Source organism: Semicossyphus pulcher, unplaced genomic scaffold (genome assembly GCF_022749685.1).
Source record: "Semicossyphus pulcher isolate SPU_LCO1_2020_fin unplaced genomic scaffold, fSemPul1.0.p SCAF_8, whole genome shotgun sequence".
In the NCBI taxonomy this organism is placed as follows: Eukaryota; Metazoa; Chordata; class Actinopteri; order Labriformes; family Labridae; genus Semicossyphus; species Semicossyphus pulcher.
The window spans coordinates 13,900,287-13,925,048 of NW_027211759.1; the positions used below are offsets into that span (position 1 = coordinate 13,900,287).

A 24,762-nucleotide genomic window follows, 5' to 3' on the forward strand; every position below is an offset into this window, starting at 1 on the left:
TGCTCTACCAGAAATGTGACATTTTAATGAACATAAATGAATAAAATAATGAACTAGGAGCACTGTCACGGTAACAAAATTGTAAATAAAGTAGGGATCTCTCGAGTGAGTATGACTGGGCGTCAACCTACAGTGACCTCAAACCTTGACTCTGCATGCTAGAAGTATGTTTTACAGCGAGCCTGCGTCATCCTACCTGCCATCTGCTTCACATCTGATTGGCAGGTAGATGATTAACAAAACCTAAACATCCTACAATGTTAAACCTGTTGATCTCTGGGGCTGGTTTCACAAAGAAGTTTTAGACTGGTCTATAGAGTTAGGCCAGTCTTAATTTAGCTCATTAGTCTAATGCAAGTTAGAATGTTACCCAAAAATAAAGACACAAAAAATTAGACACCTTACCCCCAGACTAACTCAGCTCTAAGTCCCATGTTACCATGGTAACAATCAGTGACACCTGCTGACCAGTAGAACCAAAATTTGAACGTCTGATGGTCCTTTCAGCGGTTGGTTGCTGCAATTTGCAAGTTTTTTTGTTTTTGTTACAGTCGTCGCTGAATTTTCCAAGTAAAATGCCCTTAATAACTGTTAAATTCGTCCAATAGACAAAAATATTCTGCTGGAGTAAACGGATTTGAGCGGTTTGATGCGATTACTCGGTCGTCCAATTTTTTTGTTTTGAAAAAAAGTCTTAATTTACCCAGAATTCAGTGCACCATAGTCCCGTTTAAGATAGTCAAGTACTAAACTGCTTTATGAGACGGATGAATTTAGATGTCAATCTCACGTCTGATTATTTGTTATATCTAAGCCATAGTCAAAGTCTATAGTTGTAAAACTGGCCCCTGGTGTTAATCGAAATCTGTGACTTGTCAGATTCTGTAATGCTGCAGGGTCCATAAGAAAAATGATTGACTTGGGCGCTGTTTAGCTCAGTCGGTAGAGCAGGCGCCCCATGTACAGAGGCTACAGTCCTCGTCGCACTAATCGCAAGTTTGACTCCCGATCTGCCGATCATTTGGTGCATGTCATCCCCCACTCTCTACTCCCATCATTTCCTGTCTATCTTCAGCTGTCAAATAAATAAAGCCAAAGGCCAAAAAAATAATCTTTAAAAAAAAGAAAAGAAAAATGATTGACCTAATGTTAACAGGAGAGATATGAGGGACTTGACTGACAGACCTGTACACTTATGGACACTAGTTCTACTATTCCAGTCTTAACCCACTTAACATGAGGTATCCAGATGTAATTTAAGCCACATTTCTCAGAAAGATCACAGTACTGGTTTACCGTTTTTGTATTTTGCTTCTCTTAATCGTATTAAAGATTACCTGTGACCTCTAGTAGGACTTTGGAGCTATGTCTTTTGAGAAGAGCCTCCTTTGTTTGTAATTCATGTAAGGCACATGTATGCACACATGTATTTACACAATACTTCCAAAAAAACACGCAACAGCAAAAAAGAAGACTGCCAACGAGCAAACACTTTCCTCCTCAAAAAATGTTCATGGGAGAGATATTGCATTATATATTTTAGTTAAACTTCAAATATACAGAAAATATAATCTGCAATAACAGAATGTATACACAAGGCCTCCTTCTAATAATCGTATCCTTTGCTTGGCTGCCTAGTTAAACCATACTTTACATAATCTATCAAAAAGGCATCTCATCTGTTTTGTACTTTTTGACCATAATATTAACTGGTATAGCGTTTCAAGGCTCTTGTAGAAATGTGTTACTTTAAGAAGTAGTGATGTTGGATTTAACAAACAATTTGGAGTAAATTTAACATAAAACAGTGAAAAGAGCTTGTTAAATGTAAGATTACATTCATTGATTGATAGTTGTGTACTAGGGAACTAAAATTTAGAAAAATTGATTCATCTATAAAAATGCTGTACAGTTAATAATAATTGGCCAGTGATGAAGCTTAAAAACATATCCATATCTTTATAACCTTGAGTTAATATTTGATTTAGGTGGTAAGACAACATTATTATCTTAATTGCATCTGGATTTTGAATAGCACAGGATGTTGTACCGAAATGACTGTGCTACATCCTTGATTATGATCAAACTCTACCTGCAGTGTTTAGTCAGTACACAAAAGACTTGGAGTCATATCAAGCTGCAAACTTTCCAACCCTCAGACCTGATATGACAATAGTTTTGTGGTGTAGCTACAGTAGCCGCGTTTAAACCCCTTTTGATAGTTAAAAACTCTGTTAGGGACAGAGAAAACTTTGATGTCAAAATATTTTTCCAAGTTCAAGAGCAGTTAATTTAACACCAAAATGACCCCGGTGATAATGGTCACTAATGCTTGGACAGAGGTACTTGTGCAAACCAGCTTACTTCAGCTGGCTGGTTGACATTTAACATCCCATCACATACATTCAGACTTACAAAAGCTGTTTGGTTATTTAATGTGTAGTCAGGGCGCAATATAAGCACCAGCCACCAGCCATATGTTATAATATGCACAAAGGCTGGTAGATTTGCTTGCTTTCTGACCAAGCAAAAAACAACAGTAATATGGACAAAAAAGTTAATTTTGTGGTCTGTGTGTGGACGTATCTTGGAAACAAATAAAATGTTATGTCACACGTTTTCATACAGCCACTCCTAGCTGCTCCTGTAAGTGCAAACAAGGCTTTGGACTACTCCCACAGGGGGACAGCTGTATGATGGGGAAGGTGTATGGTTGTTCCTGTCTGACAGGTTTAACTGTGTTGATTAAGGGAGGACGATACACTCAACAAATTACTTCAAGATAGTTTTGATTACAGGTAGATATTGTAATCCATGTTGACATTATACCTTTTCATTTCCTTGTCATCATTTCCCTTTAAAACAAACTGATATTGACTGATAGTGAACTGTACACTGTCACTCTAAACAAGGCAGTGTGCCAGAATCCAAAACAGACATGTTAATATTCGTCATATTTTGAATTTAAGTAACAGGTAAAAAGCAGATCAAACCTGTACAATACGTTAGGTGAGGATTAGTCTATGACAAAATGTGAATATTTTTACAGTTAAATTTTTAAAAGGAGGAAAAGCTAGCTAGAAAAGCTAACTGGAGAAGATTACTGTCATAGGTGGGAAGCTCACACGCTATCTTGTTTGATATAATGGTAACAACTTTATCTGTAAATGCTCTTTTTAGGTGTTTTGTGCTTCTTGATTTCTTTAACGGTCGGAAGTTGAAAATAGCTCACCAGAGAGAGAGAGTGAACCAACATTTTTTTGATTGCCATCGACCAAAAAACACCAGGTATGAACAAGGTATTTAACTACGGTTTAACTATTCTCTTTTTGTACACTTAAACATTACATGTTAAAAATGAGCTAATATGTACAACCTTACTATAAACATAAAATATTTTTTTAAAACTTAAAAAGGACATTTTAAACAATTTCTAAAATGTTGTCTTTTTCTAGAGGTTTCCAGTGCACTTGTGGGTGAGTTATTTCGGTGAAGCCTTTAACGCAAACTAGTCGCACTCAACTGGAATAAAGTGCTCTCTTTTGTTACTTTATAAACGCCTTACTTTGAAGTTTTCCTCGATCAGTCACATCACTTCTTGCCATGCACTATTGCAAGTAAAAACCGGTACATTCACCGGTTATACATTTGCTGCTCCGTCATCTCAACAGGAGCGCCTGAACAGCCTGTTCTTCCCTCTGCGCACTGCAGATGGCGGTATTCACTTTAAGATGAAGTGGTCGACCACAAGAGGAAGAGTACGCCTTACGTACCCTGTTAACGCATGCGCATCGAGATTATAGTAAAATACACTAAGTGTACGAAGTGTATATAATACATCCATGACTGAGACAAGCTGAAAACATGCAATGATATTGCATTCCATATTTACCAACTAGATACGTTAAAGAGAGCGGTCACAATGGGTGAGTTAAGTAAGGTATAAGTACTGTTTAATGTGAGCATGACAGCTAGCATAGATAGCAACCAACCTTTAATACCCTGCTAGCTAAATTGCTAATCTGTTAAACGTTAAAACAACTAGCATATCGACAACAAATGTGCATAAAGTTTGTCTCTTTGCGACATACACCGAGTTGCCATTTCATAGGTACACCTAGCTTAAAGTGTTACTATATTTCATATATTTGGTTGACCTTTATTTAAGTTAAATTAACTGGACGGAATTTACATACCTAACGCCTAAATCAAGCTATGCCATGTCCTACCCACAATACTACCTTTGTAGAATCAACATGAGAAAATCTCTATAATTGCTACAGGGGGTACTCTTATCACTCAGCTGCAATCCAATGTTTTTTCTTTTCCTTTGCCAGACAGTGGTGTTGATGGTGCTGCAGAGGTGGAAACGGAGCGATCCCCATCTCCAAACGGAATACAGTCTCCTGTAATGGACCGTAACCCATCACCACCCCGAGACACAGCTGATGGAGAGGAGGAGGAAGATTTGGATGCCATTGGAGACACTGTTTATAGCAAGCACTGGCTTTTCAGCACCCTGACTCGGCTCATTAATGTAGGCACACTGTAATTGCTAACTTAGTTTGGGGCATAAAGTTTCATAAGAAGCTTGGATATTAAAGTAGATAGCTTGTGTTTTTCAGTTGAAAAAAGCAACAAAGTATAATCTGAAGTAGTTTCACAAAGTTGATGGAGTGTACAAATTCCAAAAAGGGACAACATTTTTGCCAGTGTAACTTGTGGATCCATCCAGCTTTGATACAGTGAAATAGACACAGGTGAACTGGAGATGAGACACTGTCAACACAATTTGCATGCATTATTTTTCCTGATGCCGACTGTTTAATGATGGTCTTTTACCCAGCAGGCATTAATTAATATTTGTGAAATGATCATGTATTCTAGATGGTCACAGAGCATTTGGAGGTGGACTCTGAGGGTCAGATGCAGCTCCCTTATGAGGATGAGGAAGACTTATGTAGAGTCTGGGATATGGCTATGGATAAGGTAGAGTATGTGTTTCTAACAGGCTCCCTTTCCTAGAAAAACAGGATTTTATTTGGCAGCAAAATATCCTAATTTGGATTGGTACTGGGTAGTAAAATGGATGATTACTAAAACAAAATGTTTAAACAGTGAATAATGTCCTGTTTTGTTGTATATTTATTGTTGAGTCTTTACAATACAATATTAAACATGATTATGGAAACTAAATTGGTACTAGGATTCAGGATATTGAACCACAAAATGAAATATTATCATGATGTCTTTGTGTCTGATAGATACAGCACTAATACAAATATTAAACCATACTCTCATTTACCACTTTATTTGGTGAAGCTATTGAAGCTGATGCTTTATAACACAAGAGCCCTGCAATAAATTGTACTCTCTTGAAGGTTATAATGGTCTATAATGGTTTTGTTTAAGCAATTTTCAATGCAATGAAATTCAAACCATATTCTCCAAAATGATCATTAAGTGTAAATCAATATCTCTGTAAAATAATCAATTAGAAAAGAACAGTATAACCCTCATGAAAGTAACATTTATTGCAGGACTGTTATTATTTATAGCTAGATGTACCTATGACACTGGCAGTTCAGCGTGTGCTGCAGTTACCATTGAATTGTGTAAAGGTTTGCCAACATTTTTGCAGGACGTGGCTGGTTTTCTGCAGGAATTCAAAGCAACCGACATCCTTCTTGGGGTGATAGCCAAATCTCGCTGTCCACGTCTCACAGTGAGTAAAATCAAGTTCATTCATTATGTGTCAAAATAAACTCCTATGTTTTGTGCTGTATTTCTGGGCTTTGAGAATTACAGACAGATTTTTCTCTTGCCTCTTAAGGAAATCTGTGTAGGAATTCTTGGGAACATTGCTTGCTTCCCTGAAACTTGTCTGACTCTTAGCCAAAATGAAGACTTAGGGTAAGTCATCATCTACAATTTCCCTGGAGCAGTTTTTGGCCCGTGCTGTGATTAATTATTCCTAATGCTACTCCCCGTGTGTCCACAGTGCTGTACTGTTGCTTCTTCTTGGAGATACAGATCCGCCTACCCTTCTGGAAACAAGCAGGTGAAAATTGCTTTTCAGTAGACATGTGAGACCGAGAGAGACGGAGATGGTAGTCTTCATCCTTTCTGATGTTGTTTGCAGATTGCTGCTGACCTGTGTGTCTCAGAAAGATGTCTGTTCCCTGTGGCTGCAACGAATACGACTGCAGACATCTGTGCTCTCCAACCTCTGTTTCATCATGTGCAGTTCCACCAACAGTACTGTGCTTTTTTTTTTACTTCCTTCCACTATAATAAGCAAAAAAATGTTACTTTTATATACAAATAATAACTGATAGACATAGGAAGAGGAAAAAATGGAAGTGGAATTTTATTTTAGTCATTTCCAGGTCTGGATAATTATGAAAGAACTATTAACTGCCATTAACCCTATTCTGTTTTATAATATAAAATTGAGAAATTCTAAATATGAATCAATCATACACGCATTGCGTTTGGAGCAGACAGCAAGCGCAACCAAAATGTGTACTGTGTGGGAGAGCATGGGCCAGAGCGAGCTTAATGTCTAAAGGAAGGCACTACTCGGTGGACTGAACGGCCGCTATGGGGAATTGCAAGTTTTCCTAATACTGGCTTGATAATCCCATATGTATAATTTGTATGAGCTACAGGAACAATCCACTGGCAATTATTTGGCAGCATAATAGCATACATAGTCAGAATGTAACATACATGTTAACAGATCGATTTAAAAACCCTTTATTTACATAAATATGTAGGTATTTGCACTCTGACCACAAATATGGTCTGAAAAATTATCCCGAGAAGTATGGAAATTTGAGTCTGGAAAAGTATGGAATTTTGAAATGGAAAGTTCGTAGGAACCCTGCTTACAGGTTTTGACTCTCTTGTAGCGCTTCAGTCCTTTTTGTTTTGTGAGTGTCCCCATTTACATTCACCGTCAGCCCTGCCTATAGTTTCTTACTATTCCAGTAACAGAGCAAGCTAAGCTGCAATGCTGCAACAGAGACAGGGAAGAAGAAGTCTGCTAGCAATTATACATTGATTTAAACAATGATGGATTTCAATACTTGCACTAATAAACTAAAACAATATGCTTTGAAAAGGATCGTTTAGTATGCAAATGCTACACCACAAGAGTACACACAACTGAATTTAAACATAACTTCTGTTTGTTTCATGGTTTCTAACCATGGTCTGCTCTCTGAAGTGGTTATTGTAAGTAATACCCTGTGTGTTTCACAGCTGACCTGCTTGAGAAGGTTGGAGAGCTGGTTGACAAACTCTTTGATCTCGATGAAGAGCTGATGAAGAGTTGGATCAGAGATCAGCCAAGTGACGGGGAGGAGGAGGATGGTAAAAGCTGTCAGGACGTGGCGTCATGTCTTCTCGAAGCAGCCAAGCAGCTTAGGTAGGAATCTGAAAAGTTTGTTGAGTTTTTGTAGCATTTCCAAGAAATGATTCAATTTTGATGAGAAGAAAAATGTTATGGATAGAAAGCACCTTCAGTTGTTGGTTAATTTGTGTAATCAGTTTCCACATAAAGATATAGATTATAAACTGGGAGTTATTTGTTTTTATGTTTACATACTGAAGACATGAGAAGTTCTCTGATGCATTTCACAGGCTTTAACACAGTAAATGTGTATTTTCTGCCTGAACTTGATTGATTTGATTTTGATTTGTCATGCATAGATAAATAAAAGCCCAGAACAGGCTTAAAAGGCACCATCATGTAGAATAAGAGACCAGAAACCTGCAAGTACTGAACGTATACGATTATTATTGAACTGTTTCCACAGATCAGAGAGTCCGAATGGCTTAGAGGTTTACCTTCATGCCTTCCAACTCCTCACCACCATAGATGAGGGCATTCAGACTTTTGGTAAGAACCGTCGACACATTTATTGAGTTCAGTTGTTGACATTAAATTCAACACAACACTGAAGTGCTCCACAACAAATAGGATGTTGTGTAATTGTTTTCTTCTAGCTGCCCCTGATGGACCCGGCAGAGCAGTGTGGGACTTTGTCTGTGACGTAGTATGTGAGGACCTCTGCCAGTCAGACGATCTTCCAGTCGTCGTGCAGGAGCAGAAGAGCAGTTTGGTTCAGGCGTTTGCTGTGCTGCAGGCGCTTTACAGATGCCAGGATCAGTGGCGCTACAGAAGTGATGCAAGTAAGTTTTGTAACAGCTTCTATTGTTATTTAGTTGAACAATTTACCACAGATTGAGCTGTGGTCACAATTGAAAATTGATGTATTAAACCTTATTACTTTACAAATCATTTTTTGTCACCCCTTGTGTTGTCAGGTCACACCTGTTATCAGTTAAATCCCAATGCACAGCATCTCTGAAATCAAAGTAGTTACATTTTGGAACAATTTACTCATGTGCACGGTTGCAAGTGACTTAAAGCCAGAGGGTCTAAAGCCCCTTTCCCACCGGTCAAAACACCCACTTACACCCGCTAACACCTGGCTTTTTTTAGCTTAGTGGGAAAGGTTAAAATTGGCATTCAGACCCGGGTCAAAAGACTCAGCAGTATACCCAGGTAGGTATCGCCTCTGCTCCGACCGGCAATAATGGAAACACAAAACCCGAGTCGACACGCTAATCTCTGCCCTCTTTCTAGCACGATGCTATCTCCATCCAAGCAGCGCTCGAACATTGTTCCAAATTTGTCAGCGCCGAGTTTGATAAATAAACTGAATGAGTAATACAATACAATATAGACCTAACCACAGTAACATCTAACCCTGTCTCCGGCACGTTTGTGACGTCAGACGGTGACGCAGCAGAAAAGAGACCAACAGGAGTAGAGACTAGATTCTGAAGTCTGCCGTAGAGTTTGAGCTCAGACTTATTAGGATATCCCGTACATAAATTAAATCTGACAATTTCTTATTAATAACCTCATTTTGGCCCATCCCTTGTCTTTTGCCCTCAGGTCTTCCCCTTATTGGAACAGTTTTGCGAGTTCTTCAGTACAACAGTGATCGCAAAAATGCTGAAACCAGAAAGGACGACACAAAAGACGAGCAGCTCCAGACTCTAACAGAGATCACAGCTGAGTTTCTAGCTGACATCTGCTCTCAGATTCCCAAGGTATTTGGTGGCCTACTTTAGGATCAGATTGTTTACAGAGTTTCTTAAATGCGACTTATTTAAATAAAGAAAAATGAAACAGGAGCTTTCTTCTTGAACTGAAATGCCTGTTTTGTGTTTTTAGGAAACTGTGGCAGATTTGATAAAGGAAGGTTATCTTACAGAGAAGACTTCTCTCACGGCTGCGGGCAGTTTAGCTCACAACTATAAGACTTCAGTAAGTGCTGGTTCTGATAAAATAACAAGATATCTATTACATTCAATCATGGAGTTGCTAGAATTAAAGATATTTTTTTACATAAGCATGAGGAGTGAGGCTTCACGCCCTGATCAGACAGATGATCTTTTTCTTTTCAGTGAGCAGTACTGCGCTGCTAAGGCACATCTACTGTGATTGGAACAGAACATATTAGGCCTGGGGCAAATTAGTGAGGAATATAAAATAAAGTGTATGCTGTTTTAGGTCAGGTGATTCTGTGTTTGTCTTTGAAAAAAAAAAAAATATATATATATATATATATATATATATATATATATATATACATATATATTATAGGGAGGGCTTTCACACATTGCAAGGGTCCAGTTTGTAGGAGGCCCAGTTTTAACTACGGGAGCTTTTGATGGTCCAAAGCATCTGTTGTCGCCATAACTACAGAGATGAATAGGGGATCAAATCACATGTCATCCCGACACGCGTGCTGACTGATGGATAGAAAAGGCTTCATGAGTGACGACTCTGATAGTATGTGGAGGAACATTTCCAACAGCACAAGTCTAGAAGTGTTATATCTTTATATCTGTGTTATATTTGGGTCAGTATGAAATGTGATGCAACCAAACTCTGATGACAGTTTGAAGATTTAGAGGTCCCACTTTACAATTTAACACGTATGAAATAGTAACTAATTATATATCGCGATTAAATTAATTAATTAAACTGGTATGACTACAGTTAAAGTTCTGTATTAGGTATTGATATCAAATGGTCGGTTACGGCTTCTCAACTTCTGCACATTTAAAAACATGTTGGATAAAATAAGCACCTTAAAGTGTCACATTTTATAGACTCGATCACAAATGCATTTATTGATTCAAGTCGACATATTTCCTGAACGCCTAATCCTCATGTGTGCAGTCACTTAAGTGTTCAGGATTAATTTTAGCGCCTGTGTCATGTTGAAGACGCAACTGCTGCCACACACCACAATCTCCTGTGGAAAATAAACATTGTATTTCCATCCTGCCTTTCTTCCCCTTGTTCAGTTTCAGCACCTGCAGTCCATGCTGTCAGAGACTGATCCCCGACTGGCAGACATGGTGAGGGAACAGTTTCCTGTGTGAGATGCTCGGCGGATCAGTGTCGAGGTCTCATCCAGAGCCTCACCTCTGCTTTTTATAGTCGCCTCTATTTCCTCTCCAAAGATCCTGCTTCAAGTCGCTCTGTTTGGATTTCCATTGGAAAGACTTGACAAGGATGCCACACTGTCACGAGCTGCGGATGGTTTGACAAAGACTGTCTTATTTTTTTCTTTATCATGGTAATTTTATTTTTGTATTAAATAATTAGACTTTTAATAAACTGTTTATTTCGTCCGATTATTTATGCTTAGAGACTTTCAGGGAAATTTAAAGGAAAAAAAAAAAAGTGAGAGATTCAGTCCACAATAACATGAGAGGAAGTGTCAGTCACCTGAATCTTGGCAATGCTTGAAATGTAAACGGACAACCTCTCTACTCCTACATCCACCAAGTCTTTTACATCTGGAACTATTTCTTAATTAAGCACTCTGCACTGTAATCAAACCCTTCAAAATAAAATAGGGATCCTTGCAGGAAACATATGACCCAGACATAGATGAACATGACAACAGTCATAGTTAGGTATTCCCAAATATTACAAATGCAATATAAATTAAAATACATATTAAGAAATTTGAAGTGCAATGAATTAAACAATTAGCTTAGTGCATTGTATTACTAGAAGGCCTGTTTGTGAAACAATGTGAACCTTGGGGAGGGTTAGTAAGAGATAAATATTTAAACTGTGACACCAATTAAACCTGGCAACCCCTCAGGGTGACAATGTTCGTAAGAAAAGTCAATCTCTTTAACACATTTACACAAGTTTCAGTTCAAACAACAGTGACTGAACAATCCTAAAGACAGAATACAAATACTTTTTAGCAGAGATAGCGCTGCTGCAGTTAATGACAGTGTCATCGGCGTAAAAACCAAACTGTGCAGTAGGAATGTTTTGACCCTGGATGTTAGCATAGATAAACGTGGGATTTCACTCACTACATTTTTAAAGGAATATGTATGAAGGCGGCAGGTTGGTGTCTAAAAATTATTTTGATGTAGCCATTTTTTCCTAATTAAAAACCTAATTATAAAACACTGGTAGAAATAAAACATTCCTCAACGCAGTTCTGCAGAGGTGGAAAGTAACTCATTACATTTACTCGCGTTACTGTAATCGAGTAGTTTGTTTGTGCACTTGTACTTTAAGTTGTTTTTAAAATCTGTAATTTTACTTTACTTAAGTAGGTTTTATTTGAAGTATTGTACTTCACAACATTTTAAATCACATCTGTTACAGAGTAAAAAAAATGTAGGCCTAAATAAAAAGCGAAAGGGGAAAAAATCACTGCCCGTAAACAACTGCAGTGAATGATGGGCAGGAGAACAAACTGCCGCTATATCACAAGGAAGATGGAGACGGACAAGTCAGACCACAGTGGTGCAGACCCGGCTGAAGGTGAAATGTTGAATTCTGATACTTGATATTAGATACACTTCTGACCTTGACCCGTTTTGATTAATAGATTTGCAGTTTGACTGTTTGGTGTTTATTGGTGAAGAAAAGAAGGATGGACAATTTCAGCCACCTTCTAATTTGTAAAGATTTTCCTTCAATACCTAACAACTAGTTTGAGATTTATATCCCCTTGTCCTTTTTGCACTACACAGGAGAGACCCCCCTCCTGCTGTTAAAAAAGTAACTTTTACTTGACTGTTAATTTTACTTGTACGTAAGTAAAATTTAATCAACGTAATAGTACTTTAACTTGAGTAGAATATTTTAGTACTCTTTCCACCTCTGTGGTAATGTGTGTTTTATCTTATTAAACATATACTGCTTTAATCATCTTTTAATGATTACATTTTACAATAATTACTATTTGTTCTTTTTTTAAATGAAAGATTTATTGAGTGTGTATTGAGTTACCTCCAAGCATATGAGTAATGGTACTAATGCTGATGACAACATCAAGTGTTTACCAGAGGGTGACAGTCACTCGGTAACGACAATGAAATTAGATGAAAGGCTCGAGCCTGGCAACAATGATCTCATTTGGTTTCCAAATGCACCATTTCGCCCACTCATGGAGAAGAGGAGGACAACCTGCGCATTTCCAGTGAGCTTACGGAGGCTCTGTGAATATAGCAGCTTTTTAATTAAAGCTTGGATTGATATGTAGAACACTCTTTCTAATGGAAATCCCGAGATGGTCCGAGTGAATGCAAGACAGAGATCACCCTATGGGAAAAAAACACTCTCTTTTTAACCCTGCTTTCTGTGAGACACACGTGAACCTTGACTAGACGCGTGATGCACATAGGTGGCTGGCGCCTTGATCTGCGAGTCATGTCCTGTTTGTGTTGTAAATGGCTAGAATGATGTCGACATAATCATGCTTGGCCTTTCAAGATTGCTTGTGGCCAGTGACTTGCTGGGCGCTGCGTCTTCAGGCCTCGCTCCCAGGCATGTCATGTCACAGAGATCAGGATGGAGCCCACACGGTTCCTGCTGCCCTGCCAAACCTCATTGTCAGTCTGCCAGTTTTCACAGCGGCTTGATATGATCTGACTCCATGCACACGGCACGGCCGGCCGCGCCTCGTGTGCCTGGTGCTTCATACACGTCAGTGACGCTCAGGCATGTCAGGCCTGCCTGATGCTGATGCTGGATGTCAGCTACTTCTTTTTCTGTTTACCTCGGCCCACACAACTCGCTGTTCTTTTAGATGACCTGACATTTTGCCTTACAGTGAAATGTTTTTCTATTTTTGTCTCGAATATGTGGGAAAATTCACATCTGTCCTTATGTAACTTGGAAAGAATGCAACACTATTTTTCAGACAATATACACATGAATATGAAAAATAAATGATTTAGTAATTTTTCATTGTCATCAAATGATTTGGGGGTGATAAATATCGGTTTAAAAAAAGGCATAATGCTGTGATTAAGTGGGAAAAATGGGAATTTTCTGTGGATATTCCAGTGAAAGTATTTCCGAGAACACCCAGATGTGGACATACACCACAAGGCTGATAAAAAACAACACATTTATGGAAAATATATAATTTACTAAAGGCAAGATCTTCTAAATAAGCCGTCTTGAGTGTGTAAAACGGCTGACGCTGGTGTCGTACCCGTTGCTGGGCACGGAGGAGGGATAATGAAGGGATGAAGAATGCATGTACAGTGTCACGTTCCCTCTCCTTTGATTCCAAGGCCCAGCCTATTCACAACCACCTGTTCAAGGCGTGTTAATAAAGACACACGATGCCATTGGGTGCAATCAAAGCCCCCTTCAGCTCATTTCCTGAGTTCCCTGGCTTTCTATCTCTTGTCAACAGCCTCACAATGAAACTTTCCCCCTTGGTGATCCCTGAATATCAAAGACTCTGACGTTTCCTGCTTGCAAAGAAGTGATGCTGTGACGTTGATGTTTGCTTTTGCCTTAACTGCCTGTTCTGCTTCCTAAACTAGCTTATCTGGTAGGATATTGTGTTGAGTAACTAGACAGCAGGGATGTGAACAATTTAACAGCCTTTGCAACGGCAGTCCAATATTTATCTGACATTGTCTCCGATAAATGGCAAGCAGACGTATGAAAAGGACATTTTATTTGTGACTATATATAAATAATGAAAAGGAACAGTTAATTAATTTCTATACAGTGTGCTTTAATGAGTGTCAATGGACGTTATATGTAAAATGAATATGTTATATATAAAGAGGGATTTTAAGTTAAATGAAAATAGAATATAAAATGTAATAATAATCTTAATGAATAATATTTTTTTCTTTCTTAAATAGAACTTATATGTAAAATAACTGCCTTAATTTTTAAATCATATTTTGATCAAATAAATTTGTATAAGGAAATAACATTTCCAAATAAAATATAAACACATCGTGATCAATTGCATGATACTTCAAGTGACCCTTTCTTTAATTGCTATCCTTATTTTGCCTTACCTATTTTAAAGGCGGCAGGTGTTTACGGGTGCAACTCCGTCCTGTCCTGTCCTTGTGAGCGCTGACGCCTGTCACCAACCGGCATATGCCGCTGTTTGCTCTGCATTGAAAGAATTGGAGCTAATTAAAGAGGTGTAGTCCTGCCACAGGAAGTGTGCGTAAGCAGGCCATTCACTGTTCTGATTAGTTAGTTGTTCAAACAAAGCTCGAGATCAGGTGAAAGGCTGGAATGCTATTGATGAAGTGCTATTAGGAGACCTTGAATTCCCTGGAAATTCAAATAACACCAGTGTTACAGTGAGGAGTGGAAAGAGACTGAACATAAACTTACAAAAGTTAAGTACAAATACAATATTTTAGAAAACATCCTTACAGAAGGATATACATTTTGTCTTTGAAAGACTTTTAAACTCCTATTGCAAGAACATCAGTCACAAAACACCTCAACCGGACAGAGGTCGTCAAAATTACTATCATTCCTTTGTTTTTACTTTGATTTCCAGCTCTGTAAAATCTTTACCCTACAGCATTAGAGAGATGAATTCATGCAATATTATTTATTATGCAATATTTCACTTAACGTGACATGACACACACCGTGTGTGTTTTGGCTTTGTGCTTTTTTTTTTGCACAAAAACTTAACCATCCACATTAAGTCAAAGGTGTATATAGTGTATATATTTAGTATTAATATTATTATTGTCTTTTGTCCTTGCATTTTTTATCTATCACTTGTTTTACCCTGTCCTTTACTTTGAGCTGTTGTAACAAGTACATTTTACATATTTATATATTTAGGTTAAACTGAAAAAAAGAGAACTGTTATAAGTCGAAACAATTACTTCAATTATTAACCAGCAAATTATGTTTTTTGTTTAATCAAGCTAACAATTTAAATTACGACACTTGCTTTGCAACATATTTAAAAAGACAATATAAATTTGTGTGTTGCTACTTTATTAGTTTAGTTTTGGCTCATTTGAATTATCCTAATGGAAAAGCAGCCAACTCAGTCTTTGTGCATATTTCATATTTATCAAATCAATTTCTCTATTTAGTCTTATTAAATAAAGTATTCCTGTAAAAAAAGGAGATAGTAGCTAATAATAAACTTATACTTTCAGTGTGTTTTAATGGGTTAATAATCTGTATTACACTCAATTTCTTTGGTGTGTTTCCTGTACTGCTGCTAGTTTACTCCAGAGGGATGTGTAACTTATGTATAAGGTAAATAAAACTATGTTGCTAAGTAACAAGTATAATTGTGACCAGTTAGAAAACTGCAAGGCAGGTGGCATCTGCATCAACCTGGCATCACCCTTCTTTGACAGTGAACCCCATTAAAAAACACTGGGACCTCTGACATCCTCGTGGACAATGCAACAAGCATAGAAGATATTTTGTCATATTTTGTAATGATTTATTTTCCAACTGCCCAGTAAGATGTATGGCTTATGTTCTAATACAGTCTAATGCTCCTGTTGGGCATTTGTACCAGGGGTGAGATTAGCCAGAGAGGTGTCTTGCAGCTTGACGCTCAGACACTGCCAGTAAATCCCTCTGATTGAAGTGAACAGAACTGGGACAGACTGGCCGGGGTGCAGCTCTCACACGCTCAGACAACATGGCATCTCCCCTTCAATAACCTCCAGAGGGATCAGAATTAAGGGCTGCTGCAATCGTTTTTGCAAAATAAACATATGAACACGTTTCACATATACCTGCAAAATCCTTTGAGCAGTGAACACACTTTGGTTGCAGAGATAACCAGCAGTTGTTCAGCAGTCTTTCCATGGCCGGCTCCTTCAAAAGTCGTCATGGAGGAGACGTGCGAATGTATTGAGCACTCTTCATTATCTGACAGCAGTGGTGCATGAAGAGCTCCATCATGAGACACATAAATCAATAGTGAGTAAAGGTGAATCAGTTCATAAGCTATAACTAGGGAAGAGCACATGCACATTTTATTTAATATATATACATAGAATTTAAAGCAAAAATACAATGTACACAATGTGAAATAGTATTCATGTTACAGAGTAGAAGGATTGCTGGTGGTGAGAGTTAAATCTTTACCTTGCAAACTGTGTATTAATGGCTGAATTACTGAGTGACATTATGTTATCCTTGAGGCTAATTACCCAGAGACAACTCTCCACATAACCTTATGTGGAGGTCACCACAACAGCAAACCACAATGACCCATCCTATTCATGCTACCCTCTCTGACCCTTGTCAAAGTACTTGTAGGCTTAAAGCATCTCAAAGCACCTGTGTCAATTACCCTCTGAATGGCAGAGCGGAGACTGCACGCACAGAATCACATTATTAAAACCAGTCAGAACTATGTGTTAAAACATACCTTAATATTAATATTACAACTTAATTTTATTAAGGGCCGGTTATAAAAGCAGTGTAGTCATGTTTACTGAAGAAAAAAGTGTGATTTATAAACTGGATTCAGCTTTGAGCGCTGAGATTAAATTACGGAGATCTGATCCAGGAGCTGTCAAGACATGCGGAGATCAAACACCTCAGCAGAGCATCTGCAGCATAAAAGTGTTCTTGTCTGTTAAAACGTTTTAATAACGAGATTTGCTTACGTGCTCACAAAGTGCTCACGTCAGCGTTTGGGGCTTCATGAAAGGAATAGTTCATTACTGAATCATGAACAGTAACACGGACGTACCATTCAGTAGGCTTTGTGTGTCCTTGCCTTTCTCTCCTCTTGATGAATAAGGAAGCCACAATAGCTATTCTAGGGACAGGACTTCAACCTTTTTCCATGTATTAGTCATATGTTTATAATCTATGATAGACTATAAGGTCTACAATGCCTGTCAGGCTGCAACAGTTTCGTGAATTACATGTGATGTCCCTGATGTATTCTGATATTAATGAACAGGCGCTGGACTACAGGGGGACAACTTACAGTTATTTTAATAGAGAAACCAGTGTCAGATATGCCTCTGATACTGCCTGAAATAGCATACTGGGTATTCTCAAGTATGCAAGTCAATGCACTAATCCAATACTATTATGTATTATTAGTATATTGTATCGTATCGTGATGTAACGTAGCGTAGCGTATCGTATCGCATCGTAACGTAACGTACCGCAACATATCGCAACATATCGCAACATATCGCAACATATGGCAACATATTGCAACATATCGCAACATATGGCAACATATTGCAACATATCGCAACATATCGCAACATTTGGCAACATATGGCAACATATTGCAACGTATCGCAACGTATCGCAACGTATCGTATCGTATCGCATCGTAACGTAACGTACCGCAACATATCGCAACATATCGCAACGTACCACAAGGTGACGTACCGCAACGTAAAGCACCGCAACGTAACGCACCGCAACGTGACGTATCGCAACATAAGAATTGATTCCAGGTCATTTATCATTTGACGATAGCAAACAAAAGTGCATTGCCAGAGCTCATGGAGTTATGTTAGCCAGAGCTAGCAAAATGTCATGCGTGTTCTTTCATCACATTCTTATAATAAGGCTGTGTTTTTTTTTTTAAAGTAAAGATCATTACAACATAAAAACACTAACAAAAGACTGAAACGATTTTGGTCTGTGGTATAAACTACATTTTGGAGATTTGTTTCAACCTTTGCAGAGAAATTGTGACAAAGAGAATCAGCATGCAGGTAGCACCACAACCAGAGCATTTTGGACCAGCTGGTGGATGCAAGTGAGCTTTATTTAGAAAAAATGATTCTACAGTTTTATACCATTCCAAGTTTACTAATTATACATTTGTACAATTAATATTATGATATTATGCTTTTTTTTTCTGTAGCGCTTCAAATGAGCTGAACAAATACAGTTTAAATATTGTCATTATTACTACATGCCCAAGAAAGAACCCTTTCCATCGAATCAAATCAATTTTTTTTTTATTTCAAACATTTAGTCTACACGTCAGAAAAGTTAAAAAAAACATTAACATTTCAATTTCTCAGTGGTGATGTTTTCAAGTTGCTTGATTTGTTTGACCAACAACCTAAAATCAAGCGATGAATCAAGTGTGAAGTTTAATTAATTCTTACAAGGCAAATTGAGGACTATCAAACTATGTACACATTTCTACCATGTGCACAGAAACAAAAAAGAAGCTGACTTTTCCCATACACAGTATATGTCTCCCTATATGATAATATAGATTATATATCGTCTGTTTGCTCTGGTATTATTGCTTAAAGTTATTAACACTGCTTACTCTAAGCAGGGGTAAAATGGAGACGTAATGTGTTTCAGCGGAGCTTTCAACAGGTGAAATTTGTTCATTTGTTGTGTGTTGCGGCTCAGCTAGTGTATATACTGTTTGCACACTGATGCAGAACCGCTTGCTTTATGTAGGTGGTGTTGATAAGGAGCTTAAGCAAACAGTCAGGCAAACATGTTCACTCATGCCTTGCTGATCTTATGGGAAGGTTCTGTTGCTGCAAACTTTGTGCAATGCACACTGGAACATGCAGTTACTTTTGGAGGGGCTCTTTCATTCCTATGTTAATATGAATGGTGTTAATATTAATGGACTACACTGAGCACCAGAACAGACACGATACCCTCACATTACAAAGTGGTGAATTGTACCTTTAAATGGCTCCGATTTGATCTGATCTGAGAGCAGATCTGACAAAGAGGAAGTTCCCTTCAATGGCTCCTGTGTTGTGTAAAGCATCCGTCCATGTCACGAGTGACACAGGCCGGGACCACCTGAGACAAGAAGCATGTGCATCAGCCACATGTATCACACAGCCTCACAGACGAAGACGTCTCACCTGGCCTAATTGTGAGGTGACTACAGCTTAGAGAACAGTGGTGTTATCTGTTGTAAGTAATGAGGTGTCTTAAAGTTCAGTGCCCCCTGAGGCTTTCTCCGCTGATTGTCTGGATCGTATTAAAAGGCTCACAGTGTTAAAGGCAAGAAAACACGCAGATTATTTGTGTTATGTGCACGAGAAGCCGGCGGTGCTTACAGTGCAGAGGGCTGGATTTGAAAAAGGGGGCATGTTTGGATCACTGCACAATGAAGGCAGGTGGGCTACGCTTGAATCCTCTTAAACCTTGACCTCTTCTTAGTCTCAAGGTGTCAACAAACAAGAAGAATTAACTGCTTGTATCAACACTGCAAGGCCTGAATCCAAACTACATGTGTTCAATCTGTGGCACATTTTTCATGTTTGGTTTTAGTCGTTTAGTCATAACTAAACCTAACAATAATTAATGTCCTGTTTTATATCTTTTTATGACAGAAGCTGCAGGTACATTCAAAGTAAAAGCTAAATATTTCATAGAAAGCAGTTTAATCTGGTATTTCATTCTCTCAGACATTGTGATTGATCTCATTGAAGCTGTTTCAGGCCTTTAGCTGAAATAAAAGATCCCCCTTTCGTTCCCCTATGACGCCAGCAGAGCTGCTCTTTTTCCATTTGCTGCTGTGGGTGAGATTATTGCCCCCTCCTCTTTCACCCTGTTGTTAAATAGCGAGGCGCGCTGCTTCTCGGGGTAGACAATCCACTTAACATAGCGGAGGCTATTTAGATAATCCACCTGGAAGAACTACATAAAAAGGCGAATAACCCAACTGCACTTTAACATGTACTCAAACAAAAACGAAGGACCACGTAGAGGACGATCTTTTGACTCCATGAACATTGGCTTTGAAGAAAAACTGCTCAACAATGAGGTAAGATAAGCACTTTTGTTTTTTTAAGTGCTCTGTAATAAGAGCTTAAGCGAGGTTACAACCCAAGAAGGTGTTTTCTTGTATGTGATATTTGAAGACCGTGTTGCTGAGGAGATCGGTCCGGCTCGTCTTAATGAATAAGCCTTCACGTTGTCGTCAGCGCAGATTAATTTAAGCCGTATTGTTATAGAGTAATTTACGTCAAAGGGTTAATAGGTTTAAAGTTGGATACCTTTCAATTTCATGTCATAAAAGACTCATTATTGCCCAGTCTGCGCATCCTTCGCTGATTTCCATCGTAAAAAGAGAAAAGATAAAAGGTAAAGCGACCAGTGTGTGTGATGTCTCCTGTGGGCACATGCAAAGGACAAATAGATAAGTTAATCAATGCAGCGTACGACGCGTGCCAAATCCGCGTCAAGAGAAAGTCTGCACCAAAAAGTTATTAAATAAATCAAAGACAAAAAAATGTTTAAGTTGTGACTCCATTTTGGAGCTTCTGCAGGCGTTCCGATTATGTTTCTATTACCTCGAATTGAAACTACTTTGGCACCTCGACACGCGCTGCTTTGCGTAATTTATCAGAAGCACAAATGTAAGCCAAAATCAATACTAAATTATCGAATATAATACATTATATCTTTTAAATTATCAAATTAATTATGCAATGCATGTATTGAAAATAAATGTAAAGCTTAAAGGAAACTTAAATGAGTAGAAGCTGTGCGTAAAATCATCGTAAAACGTGCTTAGTGATTAAACGCTGCCTAAGATCTCAGCATGCGAGGAGCTAATAATAGGCTTCCCGTCTATCTAAATGAGATTAGAGTAAGGCGATTCTTTGAGACAGAGACAAGTTCATCTTCGTTAAACCGAGACGCAAAGAGTTGACCCCGGTGAGCGTCCTGATCCAGTCTCCATACACTCATGCTTTCAGGGATACTACTGAGCAGGCTCCACCGAAAACTGGTGTGCCGCGCTGTCTACGCAGTGCTCGATGGGCGAAATATGGTAGGCAACAACTGAACAGAATTTAACTGATTTTTGTGACCTTTTTACCACTCTTCTAAAATGTAGAACGACACGTTAAACGTTGTTTTTAAATCGCGATGACATTGATAACATAAAGCGTCTCAATCAGATGTCTGTAAAACTAAAGAGAACGAGAAAACGCCGCAGTCAATCTCAGCAGATTAGTGTTTCTGTGCTGTTAGCACGTTGTAGTCTTACTTCTACAATCTGATGCCGGATTACATGAATTTCCCCCTCGCGTGTGCAGCGCGCATGTGAGAGCGCTGTCCAGGGTGCTGAATGGAAAGCAGGGCTGGTTCGCTTCCACATGTGTTTCTGCATTAATATTCCTTCTTTTATCTGTATGAAAGTGAAGAAACAGGCCACGTTTCCTCTCCAGGGTGACGGGAATATTAGCTACAGAAGCAGTATTGGTAGACAGTTTTGGGTGGGAAGTTAACCCGGTTGTCGATAGCTTTCATGTAGCCTGATGTATTTGCTGTGCTGTGGTTCAGTCACAAAGGAAATGCATTTTGTGAGCTTGACTTGAAGTTGGGTCTAATTCAAATCAGGTATATACATATATGTAGCTTTAACACTGCATTTAGGTGAAGGGTACTGAGACTGTGTAGTGCAGGGCTAGGAGGTGCTGTTTTCACATAACTATAATTATTGGTGGCACATTTTCAAATAATTTTACATCTTGTTTTGAAATTAGTTCTTTACTTTCTGGTTTTACATTCAACGATAATGTACAAAAGTGTAAAGTTCTGCTGTGAAATGATCATAAATTTTATTCCAAGAAAGTTGATAATAGTTAAATATCTCCTCACATTTACCATCAGGACAAGCCACAGTTGGTTAGTCGATGTTGAAACTGTTGGATTAAAATCTAACCTTTTTTTCATTACTGTTCTCAGATAAACAAATCAACCTTCACAAAAATCGAAGAAAACTCAGAAAAGAAGAATACATCAGAGAAAGAGAGAGCGACAATCATCTTTTCCCTCAAGAATGAAGTGGGAGGACTAGTGAAGGCACTCAAACTCTTCCAAGTAAGGACAACGTTATTATACTTATGCTTCATGTATTTCAGTTTCAATTTGGATATCACCTTTACAATCTATTATCAAACTGATGATAAAAACCAATGTGTGCAACTTAACACTAACTCTCTACGTTTCTTGCAGGAAAACCACGTCAACCTCATCCACATAGAGTCCAGAAAATCCAAGAGACGCAACTCTGAGTTTGAAATATTTGTGGACTGCGACAGCGACCACGAACAACTGAATGAAATCATCCAGCTGCTTCGGAAGCATGTGAGCGTGGTGGATATGGAGCCGCCAGATAACTCGTGTCTACAAGAGGAAGGTAAGTTAAATCCTGCTGATACTATAGTACAAATATTTTATATTGGACCATACAATAGAAAAGAACACATCTTTTTTCTCTCCTCGCAGATATGTATAACGTCCCTTGGTTCCCAAAGAAGATCTCAGACTTGGACAAGTGTGCAAACCGTGTCCTCATGTACGGCTCCGACTTGGATGCAGATCATCCGGTATGTTGGCTCCAATCAGCCCATTGGTTGAGTTCATAAAAAATACTGCAAACTTCTTCAATTTGAAGTTCTCTTATGGCCTTCTGTCTTGCTCTTCATCAGGGTTTCAAGGACAATGTTTACCGGAAAAGGCGAAAGTACTTTGCTGATATTGCCATGTCATACAAACAGTGAGTTTTTCTTATATATTTAGATGGTTTGTTTTGAAATCAGTAAAGTTTTAATGTGATATTAAGAGAATTATTTTGCATTGTTGCAGTGGGGATCCCATTCCTCGAATTGAGTTCACAGAGGAGGAAGTGAAGACTTGGGGAGTTGTGTACAGGGAGCTCAACAAGTTGTACCCCACCCACGCCTGCCGGGAATACTTGAAGAACCTGCCTCTGCTGTCCAAATACTGTGAATTTCGGGAGGACAACATCCCTCAGCTGGAAGATGTCTCGCGCTTCCTCAGGGGTAGGTTTTCATTTCAATAAAATCTTTAAATAAAAAATAGGAAACGCAATTTATTTTAATCATGAAAAATGTTTTTAATCTTCTCAGAACGCACAGGATTTACAATCCGGCCCGTGGCTGGTTACCTGTCCCCGCGGGACTTCCTTGCCGGTTTGGCCTTCCGTGTTTTCCACTGTACCCAGTACGTGCGGCACAGCTCCGACCCCTTATACACCCCAGAGCCGTGAGTAACATACAGTACTCTATTCACAAAAGGGATGTCAACATTGAAACAGAGCTTTTTTGTTCTTATATTCTATTATCATTTGTTATCTAGGGACACATGCCATGAGCTGCTGGGTCACGTCCCGCTGCTGGCAGAGCCCAGCTTCGCCCAGTTCTCTCAGGAGATCGGACTTGCTTCCCTTGGAGCCTCAGACGACGCCGTTCAGAAACTGGCCACAGTGAGTTGCACTTATACAGGCACATTTAATCAGATCACATTCAATAAAGATAATCACAAAAGTAAAATCTTGAATGCTTTTTCTTCATTGGGTCTGTTTCCTTTTTTCCAGTGCTATTTCTTCACGGTGGAGTTTGGCCTATGCAAACAAGAAGGGCAGCTGCGAGCGTACGGAGCGGGACTGTTGTCGTCTATCAGTGAGCTGAAGGTAAAAGATTTTAACAGGACCTAGAGTGGCTGAAGAGCATTATATCACCTATAAATCCACTTTCAAACCAGACAAACCCTTTAAAATATTGTATTACGCAAATGGAAAAGTAGTCCCTTAAAGAGGGTTGTGCACTGACACCTGAAATGACCTGAATGTGTGCTATTGTTTCATACAATGGTTGCAACATCTGTGTACTATGTTTCTCCCTTACAGCATGCACTCTCTGGCAATGCAAGGATAATGCCTTTCGACCCCAAAGTTACATCCAAGCAAGAATGCATCATCACAACTTTTCAGGATGTCTACTTTGTGTCAGACAGCTTTGAGGAAGCCAAAGTCAAGATGAGGTGAGCACGGACACTCATAACATCAAATAAAAAATGATCAGCAAACTACACTGTTTTTCATATTCAATTAAAGATCTAAAACATATTATTCTAATGATAACATAATGTGCATTTCAGGGAGTTTGCCAAGACCATCAAGCGTCCCTTCACAGTCCGATACAACCCTTACACCCAGAGCGTGGACGTGCTAAAAGACACTCCCAGCATCAACAGCGTGGTGGAGGAGCTCCGACACGAGCTCGACATCGTCGGCGACGCCCTCAGCCGACTGAACAAGCAGCTGGGCGTCTGACTGCCCACGCTGCAGGAAAAGATATCTACCTACTGTCCGTCAACGCTTGTCATTCACCCTGATGCACCGCTGTAGAGAAATTGCCCGTGTGTGGCCCTTCGTCAGTACAATGAATGTGCACTGCTTTTGGTTAAACGCTCTGTTGTTTCCACTGCATGGTAAATGTCTTATAAAATGTACAGAGGCGCATTAGACTCTGAAATCAGTAAATTGCACAAACCCAAAGAGCTGCTTTACCTGACTCACTGTTTAGCCTCAGTGGTACTTAGCACAATTGGTGTCTTTATTGCAAACAGTCAGTGCGCTT

The 24,762-nt window shown here is 38.9% G+C and overlaps 2 protein-coding genes across 3 annotated transcripts; both read left to right on the top strand.

Annotated features, from left to right (window-relative positions):
• Nucleotides 1-3,825: 3,825 nt before the first annotated feature.
• Nucleotides 3,826-10,665, top strand: saal1 (serum amyloid A-like 1). 2 transcript variants are annotated; one of them, XM_069687263.1, is made up of 13 exons: nt 3,826-3,926; nt 4,338-4,537; nt 4,888-4,989; nt 5,642-5,725; nt 5,834-5,913; nt 6,002-6,061; nt 6,143-6,258; nt 7,267-7,432; nt 7,824-7,906; nt 8,014-8,199; nt 8,972-9,129; nt 9,254-9,346; nt 10,396-10,665. In XM_069687263.1, exons 1-13 carry the CDS (start codon nt 3,923-3,925, stop codon nt 10,471-10,473), a joined length of 1,410 nt encoding a protein of 469 aa, XP_069543364.1. In that variant the 5' UTR covers nt 3,826-3,922; the 3' UTR covers nt 10,474-10,665. The 2 variants fall into 2 exon arrangements, with proteins under 2 accessions (XP_069543364.1, XP_069543365.1); XM_069687264.1 differs by lacking the exons at nt 3,826-3,926; nt 4,338-4,537 and adding an exon at nt 4,654-4,760.
• Nucleotides 10,666-20,042: 9,377 nt separating this feature from the next.
• Nucleotides 20,043-24,455, top strand: tph1a (tryptophan hydroxylase 1 (tryptophan 5-monooxygenase) a). Its single transcript, XM_069687265.1, has 11 exons — nt 20,043-20,132; nt 22,064-22,198; nt 22,334-22,517; nt 22,607-22,707; nt 22,810-22,877; nt 22,967-23,163; nt 23,251-23,386; nt 23,480-23,606; nt 23,718-23,813; nt 24,030-24,163; nt 24,281-24,455. Exons 1-11 carry the CDS (start codon nt 20,043-20,045, stop codon nt 24,453-24,455), a joined length of 1,443 nt encoding a protein of 480 aa, XP_069543366.1.
• Nucleotides 24,456-24,762: the final 307 nt, after the last annotated feature.